A 17,425-nucleotide genomic window follows, 5' to 3' on the forward strand; every position below is an offset into this window, starting at 1 on the left:
TGTTAATATACCACAGCACTCATATGTCGAGGAACAAGTTTGGGAAACACTAAAATAGAATGTTTCCTTCATACCACTCCTCCCCCCATTCCTATTAGCGTAGTAGGAGTGGGATGGAAGATGGTCATCAGGTAATTTCTTAAAGTTCCTAACACAAAGTTCCACCACAGTACTTATAACTGAACTAAGGCAATAGCTAAATGTACTTTGGTGGTCTTAAGATGTTTGCTATTATTGCATAAATTTACACACACATGTAATGTATATGTATATATGCACACACACATACACAAATCTATATTGCTTAATGAATATGTATGCCTCACAAACCTGAAAAGAGCCTGTGGTTAAGTTGTTAGACTCTAACAAGCTCTTTGGCCTGTTGCGTATTCCTGATAAAAGTCAAAACTTCTCCGTCTGACGAATCTTAGTTTATAAGTAACATACTTTCTAATTCATCTAATCAAATTATAGGAATTTTTTTCAAATAGTAGTAAAAAGCCGTGTGAATGTCTTTTCTACTTATTGAATAATTATAAAGTATCATGTGAAACTTTTCAAAATTATATGCTCACAATCATAATTACATGATTATCATGTCCCTTATGTTTTAAAGTACAAATTATCTAATACCCTTTAGTGCATTTTTTGCCTTTAATTTTGTGAGTTTGAGTTGTATGTGGCCATTTCCCCTTCTTGAGGATGCCATTTCAAAATTACTATCTGTTGAAAAATTTCTAATGTAACAGTGTTAAATTTCTCCATTAATAGTCTCAACATGACATCTTCTAATATTTTTTCTTTCTGAAATATTTTAGTTATTTTCTTTGGAATCACTCTTTATTTGACATCACAAAAGCCCTTATAATTATTTGATATGAAGTTTCCTTTATTCCATTAAATACTTTAGATGGCTACAGTTTAATTTTGCTTGCCATCTTCTGTCATTAATTTGATATATGAGAATGGTCTGATGAGGTAAATCATGATAAAAAGCCCTGCTCTCTGCTCAGTTAATTGTAAAGTGCGATATTGGAAATGTCATTAATGTTTGATTGATTTTTACTTCTATAATTTGCCCTTTACCATCTTTAGTGGAAAAATGGTTATTTCCATTTCCATTGTTGTTTCTTATGAACATAATTACTGTATTGTCAGATGTCTTTTTTTGGTAATGGCATGATGATATAATTTGCTTTATGTTATTTCACTTTTATGAAGAAAAATTAGTGATCCTGAAAGGTATTGCATTGAGAACTCCTATTAGAGCATACATGGCTGTTTCAAATCAGTAGCCCTGATTTGCTGCTTCCTTTCATTTTGCTTCTGTTGGAAATGATTGATTTTATATGAAGCCACGCTGACAATTTCACAAGATCCGTTGTTTGTTTTCTTCAAACACTTACCATCCATATCCAGGTAGATGTATATTTTAGGTGAAAATACAAATCAAATTTTATAGCCTTTAGCTCTTGAGCAGATCTTACAAATCTGAAAGCTAAGTATGGAAATCATTTTCCTTTGGATTAAATCTTCCGTTCTCAATGTTTTCTTTCACAATATTCTTTTTTTTCATTATCTGATCATAATGTCAGGAAAGATAATGTAATGTTGGTCATTTTTATTAGAAGGATTTTTAAGTAGGAGATAATCCGTTCTGCCTGGAAGTTTCCATAATACTCTGTTATTTAAACAAATCGCTTATCTATTTCACAATAAGCCTGCCCTCAAAGTGATAAGCATTTTTTAATTATGTGGTTCCAGAATAATAAAGTAAGTGGTAAACGATATCCTAAGTACAAACTAAAAATGAATTATCAGTTCAAAGTAAGAATCGTGGAATTAATTTGTAAAAGTGCCAGCTAAATATAAGTGTGATGCGTATTATACAACCTTCCCAAAGTGGAATCAATTGGAAATATGTATCCATTTTTATTTTATAACTTTAATAATGAATTATGGTTAGCGAATATATTCATTAAGTATATTAGATAGCTCTTCCCAAATCTACTTGTGTGATTTGCTCTGCCAAAAAAAGCAAAAGGATAATTTGAACAAAGAACTATATTCCTCTTGGATATCGCAATGTATATTAATATATAAAATATGATGAGAAGTTCTATAGTACAGACACATGCTTATCCTTAATTTCCAAAATATATTTGGCCACGAAGCTCTTTTCATGCATGATCTACTTAATTCATAAAGAAATTTTGATCTCTAATCGTATTGGAACAGCACTACAGATATGAACATTTTTCTAGAAGTGCTGCCTATAAATATGATAAAGTCTCAGTTCTATATGATGTTCAGCCATGATTTTTTCAATTTTAATGATTTTAGTAGTGGTGACCTTTCTAAGAATATAGAAATTCATCCTCTCAACAGTCTATCTAACTACTTAATATAGATATGAACATTTCAAAGTCCATATAATGTTTTGCACCTAGTTCCAAATTGCCACACTTTCCTTTTGCTTGTTACTTGGTCCTTCACATCCCCTGGTGACAGATAAAAGTCAAGTATTTGGTTGTATGTTTCTATTGTTTATGTATCATGACAACAGTATGACTCATTTGGAAAAATGTAGAATTTCTCATCGGAAGATCTGTGTTTCAATGATCACTTAAGTTATCTTGACTTTGTTTTGTAATGCCAAGTTACTAGAGGCAGCTTTGAGGGGCAGTCTTGAAAAAAAAAAAAAGATATACAAATTATAAATACAAAGTTAAATGCTGAGTTATAGAAGAGTCTTTTGCAGGTGAGGAGCCCTAAAACTTAAGGTTCAATAGCTTCACATTAATTCCTCCTGGAGATAGTGATTCTTACCCACATCCAGTCTTTTCTTTCATAAAAGTAAGCATACTCCCTCTGCACACTCCAAACTCAATCTTTGCTAGTGTGGTTCCCATAGCCTGGAATGAGATCCCATTTTCTTATTCTCTACTCCTCCAAAACCCTTTCTCAACCATATGTACTTTAAATTATGCCAATTTCCTAAAAATTTACCAGATTTTATAGTAGAAATTAATATTACCCTTTGCTTTTATCACCTAGCATTAGTTTTTCTATTATATACATGCATGTCTGCTTTGTAATTTACTTATTTCTCTATGTTCTGTTTCCATAGAACAAAGCTTCCTTAGGAATAGGCTCAATGGTTTTGCTCTCACTCTGTGCACTTGAGCAGTAGATGCAGAACTTGTTTATTGAATTGACGAACTAGATACTATTAATATACAAATAAGATTAAATATCTGTTTTGTCTGATAGATGTCCATTTGGAGGCTACTGTTGTTTTTAAATCATAATTTAAAAGGCAGGATAATTGTTTAAAGGGCATTGAGTTAGCTACTTCCTAGCTATATTACCTTGGACAAGTCAACATGTCTACTCTCATTTGTAAATGAGGATGATAAATACTTATCTTAGTTTGAATGGGCAATTAAATGAATTTATGTAAAGTGTTGGTACATAAACTCACACAAACGTCTGCTTGGTGATGATAATGATGATGATTTCCTACACTGCTCTTCTCTTATCCCTCTAGTGTAAAAGGCCAGTGGAGTATGTGTCTATTTCATTTTCTCCTCTACTATACCTTGGGTGATGAACAGACGAAAGAGTTGAAAAAACAGGTAGACATACACCATTAAGTATCAGGCCCTCAACTCTCTGAATATCTTTTAGTTTTTCCCTCATCAATTTCCTTTCCCAGTCTCCATAATGGCTATTCAACCTTCATCTCTTTCCTTTAGACTTTTCCTCGACCCTCTCCTCACTCATCTTCAGCAGATACCAGGGGTCTCATCCTTATAAAACAAATAGTATATAATGACACTGACAATTTATGAGTAAATGTGCAAACAACTTGAACAGGTATTTTTACATAAGCTACCACATCTAATCTTTTTGACTAAAACCAGTGTAGCTATCTACTGCACACATGAGAATTTTTCTGGATATGTGACTACAAATTATGATAAAGCTTCATTGCTGGCTTGTAATTATCATCCTCAGTTTAGAGATGAGAAAATTGAGGCTCAGGAAAGTTGGGTGCTTTGCTCAGGTGGCAAGTCAGAGTCCTGAGATTTAAGTCTAAATTTCTCTTAACATTATTCTGTTCTGATTCCCAGAGAACATCAAGTAAGAAACATTCCACTTCCTGTCTCTCCAAATCCAAAATAGATCTTTATGTGTTACCTTTGGATTCTTAAAAAGCGACACCTCTCATCCTGTCAATATTTTTCCATTGATTTTTGATCTTTGTCCTTTACTCCATTTCCTCTTGCTTCCCACAGGGTTTTTCTAATCAATCATCCTCTTACGTTTTTTTTTTTTTTTAATTGCTTTTTCTATCGGGTCCTCTCACATAGCCTTAAAATGTGTTCAAGTCTCGTTGGCCTGAATTTCATTATGTAGAGAAACAAAAGTCTTCAAAAATGATTTCAATGATTTTTATAAGGATGCTTCCTCATCCTTAATCAGTTTTCAGCCCTTGAAAGCCTGATTTCTGCTCTCACCATCCACTGCCTCTGTTCTAGCTACGGTGCTCATTGATGAGCTGATGTGCCCTTGTTAATACTTGTCTCATTTGACCTGTCTCAAAGTTGACGTTGTTGATCTCTCCCTCATTCTTAAAACTCTTGTATCACTTGATTTAAGTGGCACCCTCTCTCTTTCCTGGTTCTTCCTCTTTTAGATTGTTCCTTCTCTTTCTTTAGTGCTTTCCTTCTTCTCCACAGTCCTTCAATTCCAGTGTTTTCCGTAGTTCCTTCCTAGCTGTCCCTTTCTACTTCCCTTTAATGTTTGAGCACACTAAAAGAAATATTAGTGTTATATTAGTTAGTGAAATATTAGCAATTATACAAGTATACATTGCTTTTTTGAATATGTGTACACACATTTGTAGCTATAATTATTAATAAATGCAAGTTCATTTCAAAGTATTATTGAATTTATAGTGACAGTCTCTCACTATCATTATTGGATTGAGTATAAGCAGTAGAAGTATTATCTGTGATTCCGATCAATTTTAAATTTTAAACTTTATCTTCACATTGAAAATCCTGGAAACCTTTCATTTAGACCATGAGGTTATTTAATACCTGATTCTTACGTACATTTCCAGTTATATTTCTGCCAATGTGCATTCATTCCCCAAACTGTTCATGCTGTTCAGTGCCTCATCTCTGCACCTTATTTTCCCTTAATCAGGCATGCTTTTGTTTTTATAACTTTCATCTCCTTACATATCCAGTATGCTATTCAGGATGCTTAGGTACGAGTAACAAAATTGAATTAACTCAAGCAAAAACCAAAATGGGGGAGGGAGGTTTATCATAAGGATATAGGAAAGTCTCAGGAAAACCAAAGGCAGGAATAAAGCTTTGACTCAGGAAGGAACTGGAACCTGTGTTTTGGTTACTTGTAATGACAATTTATCATAATTTTCTAGCGGTTTTGTGGTTGAAAAGGTTAAGCTGGGCCTTTTCTCTTGGGGTCTTTCATGTGATTGTAGGCAGTTGTTAGCTAGTATGATAGCAACCTGTAAGCTCAACTAGGGTGGATGTCCAAGATGACTCACTCATATGTCTATCAGTTGGTGATCATTGTCAGGTAAAAGCTCACCTGGCATTGTTTACTGAAACACTTACCTATGAACGCTCTGTATGACTTGGGCTTCTCAGAGCATGTCAGATGGGTTCTAAGAGACCACCCTAAGAGTGAGCATTCCAAGAAGGCAGAAGTAGAAGCTGCTAGCCCAGTTAAGGACTTTTCCTGTAACTGGCAGAGCAGTTTTACCCTATTCTATTGGTCAAGGTAGTCAAAGGACCAACCTAGATTTAAACAGGTGAGGAAATAAACTCCACCTCTTGATGGGGGAGTGGTCAAAGGAGCATGTGCTGGAATTATTGTTGTGGCCATCTTTGGAGAATACCATCTCTTTTAGCCTATGATTGGAAGCCATCAGTATTTTTGTTTCTACTTCTCTTTCTATGTATCTGCTTCTTTCTTCTCTCTCATTCGTGGACCTTTGCTATTCCTCAATTGACGATGCAAACTAGGGACTTCCTCAGCACAGTCTCCTAGCATACATGCCGCAGTCCCAAGCACCCACAGAATACGACCAGACTTTCTTCTGTCAGTTCTGAGAGGAAATATGATGGTCCTAACTGGGCACAAGCATTCTCCATGTTCTAATCATCCATGACTTGGAGGTGGCCAAAGTTATGTGGCAGAGACTTGGTTGTTATTGACTCGCCTTTTTGAGGGAGTAAGCATTTTCCACCTGAAATGTCATGACCATATACCCCCCCCAAAACATCTGCTACTCCCAGCAATGCTTGCTAATTATTCAGAGTTCTACTTTAACATCACCTCTCCATTACATCCATTAACTTCCCTGTATAAGTGTCACTCCACTCTACATACGTCCATTAAATTTTGTAGATTTTTTAGCATTTCTAGCACTGTGCATAATGTTACCATGCATTAACGTCAGTCCCTAACCCCTAGATTCTCTGGTTTCTGGAGAGTAGTACATACCGCTATTTCTTACACAAGGTAGTTCTTCAACTAGCTATTATGTATACTATAGAGTATGTAGTTATTATATGTATTATATATAACATCTAGTAAAAGATAATATGCTTTACATGAGTCTTTTATCTATTTTAAGCCAGAATTCTAATTACTGAAGTAATTTATATTTACTTTACCTTTATAATTGTTAGGATTGATACGCTAATGAATAATATTAAGGTATATCTATATATTTATAACCTTGTATCCTAAGTAACTCCTTCATCACTTAACCCATTTTCTTGGGATAATTCTCATCACTCATTGCAGGGTTGTAGGTCTCTGCAGTAACTGCCAACCAAACTACTGTCATTTTCTAATAATATGTAAGAGTTGACTTCAATTGGTATAAATTAGGTTATACTAATAAGTATTTTACAAATTGTTTTGCATGGAAATTTTATGGGCAATGTAGTCTAAGTTAATCAATTTCTTCTTCTCTAACTTATTTATGATAATCTGACAGTGACTGAATTTTAAATAAGAATAATTTGGCCACTAGCTGATGTTTGCTGGATCTCACAGAAATAAATGAATGAATTTATTGTTTTGGTCTCTGCACACTGCAGGATTTGACCTGTAACTGGCTCAGAAGTGTATAAGTCAAATACAGACATACTTTTGAATATAACGATCAAAAATATCTTTACTCAATATAGAAAATATAGAAATATATTAAAGTTAATTGAAGTTCAAAAATCGAACTCTATAGGAAGCGGTTAAGTATCTATCAGACAGAAAGTAGTCCCAATTGAGGCATTTGCCTTCTCTTTCCTAGATCCATAGTTTCCCTGATATTTAAATGAAATATGGCACAGAATGACTGAGTAAAGATCCCTATTAAGGAATATTGTCCACATGCAACTTTCTTATTATATCTTATCCTTGTCACAGTTAGCTTTTTTTAAATAAAAGTTAACATCTTGTCTTTGATCAGATTTGAGGGTAAATTCAAAGATAAAACAGTATCAATTTTACGTATTAGATAAAAATAGATATTTCCTACTGAAAATGATATCTGAAATAGCTATTCATTATTACAGACTCAAAAGGATAATTTCTTTTTCATAATAACCCCAGTAGGAGGGAAATAAGTCATTTCATTTTTGATAACTGTTGGTAAGTTAAAAAAAAAACCCTGTTTATTGTCATTTTAAAAGAGGCTACATTGTAATAATGGTTTAAGAGAGTCTCTGAATTCCATCTTCTTGGAAAATGAGCTGTTCTTTGCAATAACTTGTAGAGCATGATGACTAATATACTATTCCCCCAACAGAAAATCCAATCAGATTTGACAAGTCATGAGATCAGTTTAGAAGAAATGAAGAAACGTAACCAGGGAAAGGAGACTGCTCAGAGGGTGCTATCCCAAATTGATGTCGCACAGGTACATATTATTGCATAAACTGAGGAACTTGTACTTGAGTACTAAAACCGAGTCTATATTAGACAACTTGATTATTGAAAAATTTGGATTGAGGACATTATTTAAAAGCTACAATATGGTGTACAAATGGTACAGACTTTTTTGGTTTGTGTATTTTAAGGATAAAATAGATTAATAAATTACCTTTTATTTAATATCGCCTTAAGAACAATTACTGAATTCTTCTCCCAAATGCATGTATTCCTTGTGCTGGACAAATGAAAAAAAGATTGCTTTGGTTTGTTTTTATTTTCATTCCCCTATATCTTCAAGAATAAAGGATATTGTTTGGAAGGAAAAGTTAAATCAGTGCTTTCTTACATTGTCTTTACAGAAAAAACTGCAAGATGTTTCCATGAAGTTTCGATTATTCCAGAAGCCAGCCAATTTTGAGCAACGTCTACAGGAAAGTAAGATGATTTTAGATGAAGTGAAGATGCACTTGCCTGCGTTGGAAACAAAGAGTGTTGAACAGGAAGTAGTACAGTCACAGTTAAATCATTGTGTGGTACGTATATATTTCTGGTGACAAATTAATCAGCTACCCCTTGACTTACCTTATTAAGGAGTACCTGATGATTCCCTTTTATAGTATAAAATTGTTTTCATAGCTAAAATAATTATAGTATATAATTTTAAGGTTAAGAACAAAAATTAGCACAGGTGTATTGAGAGACAAGAGTTTTTACTGAAATAGTAGTCATTTAATACCTATTCTGTAGGTGACTTTTTTGAGTCTATAATTCTTTAAGTACTGTGCAGAATGTAAAAAGAAGTCTTTGTTTAATTCTTATGGTACTTTAAACGTATTTTAAAATATAAATTCTGAAAAGAAATAAATTAGTCTGGAAACAGCAACAGCAACAGTAGCTACAATAATAAAAACCATTCCAGAAATGAGTGCCAAGTAATTTAAGTGATCTCCACAAATTAAATGAGAGTTTAAAAACAAACAGCCAATGAAGGGCAAAAGCAACATTTCAATCCAGGTGCTCTTACTCCAAACCGCAGTGTCTTTCCATTAAACAAGTGCTGGATATATACTGAAATGCCACCAGACCACAAAGACAGAATAAAAAGGCATGAAAGGTACAATTAGCCTGTAGTGTAAATCTTTACTGGAGTTTGGGATTTCGAGCAGTGTCCTTTGTCTCAATTACTGGAAATTTACTGAGTCAGATGACTCCTCTGATAACATAAAGCTGAATTATGAGGGCATCTACTAGAGTACTATAAGTATTATTATAACTTTACGTGTACTATGGACTATCAGAGTAGAAATTCACATAAAATAAGAACACAATGTTATTAAGAGGAGAAAGAATTCTCTATTTTGTACTTTGTGTTTTAGGTATTGTTTCTGTATCTACTCCATAACGTAAATGAAAAAGAGACTCTTTAGATTCACGTAATCATATCATTATGAATGGGAAAATATATTTCTTTTTAACAAAAAAGTATACATATATATTTCTTTGTGTAAAATTATGAGGTCTTTTTTATTCGGTAACTTTTGTTCATAATACAGGCTGCATTTTAGTGACATCCTTATTATAAATATTCTAACCTCCAAAAAAGAAATTTCGAATATAACAATATATAGTTATTAGCTGATATTAAATGAATAACGTTAGAAATACATGAGAACATATCTCCTCTTAAATTTTGCAAATAGAATTGAAAGCAAAATGACCCAAGTATACTATCATTATGACTACATATATTCGTGAAGGGAGAGCTGTTCATTCTCTTCTAGGAACAGGTCTCTAATGGTACCTCATAAAACTTGCCTGCTAGTAAATATGAACTTGAAAACAACCCTCCTGCCCCCAGCTGTGACTGTGCCCTGACTTAGTGCAGAGGAAACAGCTCAAGGTCCTTGCTCAGTTTCTTTCTGGTTCTGGTTTAGATATCAGGACCAATTCAAGCAGTCCTTCCATAAGACTATCTTTTCTTTACAACTTTTATATTTTTTCATTACTTAAGATGCTCTATTGCATATACTGTAATCATGGCCTTTCCTTCAAGAAATTTTTCTTCTGTTAAAAACAGTCTTACCAACATGAAGACGAGTAAGAAGAACATTTCCCTTCCCTAGTGATAAGTATTTTCTCTGTCTATTGAATGACCTAATGTTAATGGTAACAGTACTTTGAATGAGCTTTCATCATAAAGGTAAATCATTGAGTTATTTTTTTTATTAAGTTTAAAGAGTAAACCATTTGGAAGTATCTCTGATTCCAGAATTTACAGAATTGATTCCCAACGTTGACAATTGATGATTTGAATGTTTCTAAATATCCAGCTATATTTATCATTTCTAAAATAGAAGTAAAATGAAGTAAAAAAATAAATCATCTAGAAAGATCAGCCAGAGCTCACAATTATTAATAAAGGAATGTTAACATCAAACAATCATCAAGGACAGAATTAAGATGGAAATAGATTATGTCTGTAGCCTTAATGAATAAGCTAATTGCTCAGCCTTTGGGAAACGTTTTGTTTTAGATATTGATTTTAAACTGTAAAGGGAAAACAAATTCAATTTTGATTCTAATTCCAGGAAAACAGCAAAGACCCACCAGCAATTTTATTTCTTAGTGCCAATAAAATAAGTAGTTGTTGTTCAGACTTACCACTGAGCAAATTAAAGCAGCAATGTATAATGTAAAATATTATGTGTGTATACATATATACACATATACTTACGTGCATGCATGTATGCATATATACATACATACAAAGACACATATCTTTCCAGAAAAATAACTATGAGGCAAAGTTATGATACTTGTTTCATGAGCATTTGTTATGGCAGTATACTTTTGTGAAGCAATAAATGTGTTCTTTATAGTTGTGATGTATGTGCGGGTTTTAAATAATGTCTTTATAATTGTCTATATTTAATTGATCAGCCCAATGAAGAAAATAAATTTGTATAATCTAATTAACATATTTAAAATTGTCTTCCTTCCTTATATGTTATTTAATATGTATTGAGCTTATAATCTGGAAATTTAGATGTTTTATCCCCGCTAAAAAGTAAGCTCCATGAGAACAACAGTGAACATGTCTGTCTTGGTCACCACTGATTCTCTAGTGACTGAAATACTGTCTGGTACATAGTAGGCACTCAATAAATACCTGGTGAATGAGTAAACAAATTTTTCCAAACTCACAGCTAGAATTACATAACTGCAGCATTTAAAATTGAAATCATACAACTTTTAGAAATGATCTTTATCAACTTGAACTGAAGAACTAAGCACATGTATGATGTACTCTTACTTTAGTAGGGATAACTACAAACTCTACATGCCTGTATGTGTGTATATAATCACAAATAGAAACATTGAATCAACAGAAAATGCAAAAACTAGGTATTAATCACAGCTGCAAAATGGTACTACATTAAAACTATAAACATGAAATAGCAAATAAGGTGTCTACCTCTATTTTTATTAATAATGGTATGAGTTATACACTATTGCTTATTATGTTTTGTTTTATGTTTTTAACTTAGAACTTGTATAAAAGTCTGAGTGAAGTGAAGTCTGAAGTGGAAATGGTGATAAAAACTGGACGTCAGATTGTACAGAAGAAACAGACGGAAAACCCTAAAGAGCTTGATGAAAGAGTAACCGCTTTGAAATTGCATTATAATGAGCTGGGAGCAAAGGTATGTACATGTCTGCTGAAACACTAGGCTACTTTCCCTATATATTGTAAAGCAAGAGGCAGTGATAGTATACAATTAATATCTTAGAAAGTCTTAATCATTTTCTCTTGATACACACATACAGACATATATACATAGGGATATAGAGAGATATATTGCCATGTGTAATTCTTATTAAGAAACAGTAATCAGGGGGCCAGCCCCGGAGCCCGGTGGTTAAGTTCACATGCTCTGCTTTGGCGGCCCAGGGTTTCACTCGTTCGGCTCCTGGGCGCGGACATGGCACCTCTCATCAGGCCACACTGTGGAGGCGTCCCACATAGCACAACCAGAAGGACATACAGCTAGAATGTACAACTATGTACTAGAAGGCTTTGGGAAGAAGAAGAGGAAAAAAAAATAAAGCTTGGCAACAGATGTTAGCTGAGGTGCCAATGTTTAAAAAAGAATAATCAATGAGGATCTTCTTTCCTGTCTACATTAAAAAATATGTGAAGTTCAGGGAGATTTCTGCTGGTTCTTCAAAGAGTTCTCAAAGGATTTCTTTGTTCTAAACTTGCCTTCTTTTCATTGCATAAATTTACTTGTGACGACATGAAGGCTGGTAAATTTTATAAACTAATGTACCTACTTAGATTTTGGTACAGTGGAGTTGATACATTCCACATAGGCCGCTAGGTGTAATAGAGTTGGCACATGCCACAGAATTTATTTGCCTGTATGGCAAGCCTTGCATAATCCACCACATTTGGCTAAGAAAATAGCATAGATAGCCAGTTGAGTCCTATGACTCTGTGAATTTTTTGCATTTTTGTCCTGATCAGGATCTAATACCCAATTCCATCTCACTATTAATTAAAAATTCATGCATCTCTCCATCTTCTCTTTCAAGAACTATGGAATATCTAGGATAGTTATCTCACTTTCCTCAAATCAAAGATTTTGTGTAAGAAAAGAAGAAAAAAAAGAGTTTGTGTAGACTTAGAGCTATGAATTTTCAAAACAGTGACAGTACTCATAAACACTATTCATGAAAACGTGAATTGTCAGCATCAAGGCCTGACCTGGCCTTTTCTATGCCATTGTTTTACATTACTTTAAGTTTTCTAGAAGAATTTTTGGTGCTCAGCTAAGATTTAAAGTGTTAACATAGTAATAAAATAATTATTTGTTTTTTTAAAAAGTTGTGATAGCTTAATATATTATGCAGTATCTGAGAGAATAAGTGTACTTTATTAATAATTAAATGGTAAGGTTGTTTCCTGGAACTTATGCAAATAAAGTGACCTATCTATTATTGACATTCGTGGCTATTTATCAAGCTTAAGTACTTTAAGTGACTACTTTAAATGAGGAGCTATTTGGGGATGGCTTTCTCTTTCTTCTGCTTTTTGTAGGACAAATAAGTACTGAGGAAACTTTTGGCCTAAGGGCCAAAGCAGAAAAAATAAAAATGCATGCATCTTAATTTCATTCTGATTGAAAGAGCTTTACTGAGACCAATGGGAAGAAAAGAGTAATTTTTACAGCTCAGGTTCCTGACTTTATTGAATATAACGACATCAATGAGAAATTGTTGCCTCATCTTAGACACAAATATAAATGCTTGTCCGTATTTGAGAAGTAGCCATGCAGAGGCGGGGTTCTAATGTTTCAGCCTGAATGTAGGTCAAAGCTTATGTCTTGAGGCTACTCATTGCTACTTATCCCTGAGAGAAAGTGAATTTTAGATTCAAATGGAAATCTAGAAATAACCATTCATATTAGTTGATGGTCTTTATTATTTTTATATTTTAACAGCCTTCTAATGTATATTTCATATGTTTTAAGAAAGTTTGTTGTCATCTTATGAAAAAGTTCTCCTTCTCATTTGCTCAAAAAGTAAGGAACACTGATACCCATTTAATAGCAAAGCATGATGATAATCTTGAAATAAAATACATTTCAACTGCTTGTTTAATCCATGAAGACACCTTTGGATTAAAAGACCCCTTATGTCCCTCCAGAGAAGTTTATCGTTGTGTTAAAGATTACCACAGAGAGTAAAGTTATCTCTGCACTTGATATCTCTTTCTAGTATTTATCAACTTTCACAAATTCTCCTTTTTCCGTATTTAACATCAATTGAATAATTTCTAATATTAATCTTAATGCTATAATTTATTGAATTCTGGAAAACTATTCTCTATATTCAAGAGTTTATAATCTGACTTATGTAACTTTACACTAAAATAATGCATCGATAAATACATTTTCTTTAAATTAGGAAAAAGTATATTTTGGGAAAAGTTGGTTTCTCAGTTTACTTTTTCAAATATAAATTGTTGCCTACACTTTTTCTTTGTCTTGAAGATTTTGCACAAAATCTTTGCCCTTGTGAGAGCAACTATAACATAGAACAATGTAGAATAAATTACTTAAAATTTAAAACAATAAAAATGATGTTAGAAAGATATTAGTGCCCTGAGTTGATTGTTATTAAGGAGTGAATGACTCTCATGAAGATGTAAAGCTCAATTTATCCCTGAAAATATAGATTTGAAAGTTTATGTTTACTGAACCACTTGGCATTTAGTAATATCATTAAAGCAAAATGAAAGATTACTAAGAAATCATACTTAGCTTTAATAGCAGGACAGAATACAGCAAAAATGTGGGGCAGAAATTTCTTTTTCAAATAAAGATTTAGAAACATTAATGATGAAGGGAATATGTATAAATATCGTCTAATAAACATGCTGTAAGTCATGTATTCCTTCTCTAAGAGAAAATCATCTGCACTTAAATCTTCCAAGCGCCTTCAACAACAGTGGTTTTGCTTGATAAAATCAAAGGAAGCAAAGGATATCTTAATGTATTATTCCTTTTATATTAAAAAGATAAACCCTTCTGTTTTAATTATCTTCAGAATTTATATGGTTATACTTGCCTCAATTCAATATATGTTACTTTTTTTGTGGTAGCTCAGGCTGCCGTACAAAATACCATAGACTAGATGGCTTAAACAACAAAAATTTATTTCTCACAGTTCCAGAGGCTGGGAAGTTCAAGATCAAAGTGTCAGCTTAGTGAGGACCCTCTTCTGAGAGAGAAAGAGAGAGTGAGGGAAAGAGAGAGAGAGATCTCTTTCTTCCTCTTCTAATAAGGCCACATTCCTATCAGATTGTGGTCCCACCCTTATGAGCTCATTTCAACTTAATTACTTCCTAAAGACCCTGTATCCAGATACAGCCACATTGGGGATTTGGGCTTCAAAATATTAACTTTAGAGGGGATGCAATTCAGTTTATTGCACTTTTCTTACAGAACACAAATTTATTAGTTTGTTTAATATCGCCAACTTAGCTTAATTGTTCAATGAATAAAAATCGAAGAATTTCTTATATGTAAATCTATTTAATTTTATTGAGAGATATTACATCTAGCACCCTAGATGTAATAATACTTATAATTCCTTGTGTGGCTTCTCTATGCTTTGATTTTTACGGAAATATACATAAATAGCAATACTCCTATTAGCCTCAAATACGCATACTCAAAGCCCAGATACTCATGTCAGCCTCACTTAAATTTTTTTAAGTGTTCATGAAACAATGATTGCTGAAATATTCTACTGCAGGTGGCACTCTTTTAAATGTATCCCTTCTTGACACGGAAAAAGTGCAAAACTCAATTTTCCTTAAGATGGCAGTGTCTCCTGTTTTATTAAAATCTATTTAGCTGTATATAAACAAAAGAGAATAAATAAAAATCAATAATTCATTAGCTCTGGGAAGATAGAATTTCTTTCAAATATTGAATCTAGAATTCTTCTTCTACTAATAGTACATAGGAAAAATAACTATGCATAGAAATACATGATAAAGTGTATTTTTTTTTTCTCCCACACACAGATGAAATCCTTGCAGTTGAAAGGGCACATGCTTTTACTTCCCTGAAGGGAAAAATGGAATGAAAAATCTGTAAAAAAAAAAAAAAAAAAACCAAAAATGGAATTTTCATTCTCAGCAACTAAACATTTTTTAAATGTACACAAGCTCTGTTAAAGAAACTAATACATTTTGTTGAGTATTTGTAATTCATATCAAGGTTTCAGGGTGTTTATTTTGATTGTGGCACTTTGAATTCTTTAAACATAGCTTCACTTTAGCATTTTTTCACGCTTATGGCTAGATTCTTATTTTGGTTGTAGAATACATATAAGTATATATATAATCTCAGCTTTCTATTCAACCAACCACCTACAAACTTACAAAATGTAGGCATACCTCGAAAGGTGGTGGAGAAATGCACATTGGTTCATTCTCTGTATGAGAAGGCAGAAGAACTCGATTTTGAGGGTCTTAGTTTTAAACACAGAACTGAAACACAGGATCGAGTCATGATTATCTCTATTAATGAGAGTGAAAATTTTGTTTTGGAATTAATGTCTTTTGCCCCCATTGAATGGCAAAAGTATTTCTGAGAAGGGAGTAGCCTATTCTTTGTGTTGTTTTTGTGCAAAAGTAAGACACTTTAAAGATGCAATGACGGGCTGGCCCGGTGGCTGAGTGGTTAAATTTGCATGCTCCGCTGCAGCGGCCCAGGGTTTTGCCGGTTTGAATCCTGGGCGCGGACATGGTAGTGCTCCTCAGGCCACATTGAGGTGGTGTCCCACATGCCACAACTAGAAGGACCTGCAACTAAGATATGTACTGCAACTATGTACTGGGGGGGATTTGGGGAGATAAAGCAGAAAAAAAAAAGGATTGGCAACAGTTGTTAGCTCAGGTGCCAATCTTTAAAAACAAAAAAAGATGCCATGACAATAAAATCGACTATTCTACGTACTATATAAATGCTTTTGCCTCTTGAGAGAAAAAGTATTCTTCCATTTTGATTCCTTACCAGCAAGAGCAGCCCTCATTTGTATATAGAGGATTGCAAACCTTTTGCCCATCTTTTTGACAGATGACTGGAGGTTTCCTAAAAGAAATGTGTCCTATTTTCAGTGTGACTTATATCATTCTATATATTTAAAAAATTTGACCATAAATTATTTTTTATTTATATTAGAGAAAATAATTACAACTTTTCTTTCTAACTGATACAAGACACTGTCTTTTGGAGAAAGAATCTCATCTTCCCTAGATTGTGTTTATTCACTGTTAATATTCAGAATATATGATTTTTCTAAAATATTATTTTTAAAATGTAAGAAAAAGGTTATTGAAAAATGACAAAAATATGAAAGTTCCAATTAAGTGGCTATATCTAAACCTGAATTGAAAAAAGTAAACCAAATTACATTTTATTATTATTCTTTTCAGGTAACAGAAAGAAAGCAACAGTTGGAGAAATGCTTGAAATTGTCCCGTAAGATGCGAAAGGAAATGAATGCCTTGACAGAATGGCTGGCGGCTACAGATATGGAATTGACAAAGAGATCAGCGGTTGAAGGAATGCCTAGTAATTTGGATTCCGAAGTTGCCTGGGGAAAGGTAAAACCTATGTCACTGAAGGTTATTTTTAACATATGTGAAAGCACACAGCAATATGATTTTATAAGGAACTATTAATGTGCAACAATAATCACGTTATACATATTATCTTCATTTTCCCTTTTTTCAAAAACTCGTCAGTAGTTTAACTCGGTGTATTTCAGGGCTGTGATAAAACCAATGGGAAGCTTTAGCAACAGTCTCCCCAAAGCTTGTTTAGAATTAGATAGGTTATGAATAAGTCCTTAAAAATAC

At 33.3% G+C, this 17,425-nt stretch overlaps 1 protein-coding gene across 9 annotated transcripts in view; it reads left to right on the forward strand.

Moving 5' to 3' along the window:
• Positions 1-17,425, forward strand: part of DMD (dystrophin) — a 2,273,580-nt gene that overhangs the window by 1,077,960 nt on the left and 1,178,195 nt on the right. For all 9 annotated transcript variants that reach the window (XM_046672830.1, XM_046672828.1, XM_046672833.1 and 6 more), the window contains 4 exons: positions 7,862-7,972; positions 8,346-8,519; positions 11,535-11,690; positions 17,000-17,170. In XM_046672830.1, coding sequence (XP_046528786.1) covers positions 7,862-7,972; positions 8,346-8,519; positions 11,535-11,690; positions 17,000-17,170 — 612 coding nt within the window. The remainder of the gene's footprint in view (positions 1-7,861; positions 7,973-8,345; positions 8,520-11,534; positions 11,691-16,999; positions 17,171-17,425) is intronic.

The sequence above is a fragment of the Equus quagga genome, chromosome 10, assembly GCF_021613505.1.
Source record: "Equus quagga isolate Etosha38 chromosome 10, UCLA_HA_Equagga_1.0, whole genome shotgun sequence".
NCBI lineage: Eukaryota > Metazoa > Chordata > Mammalia > Perissodactyla > Equidae > Equus > Equus quagga.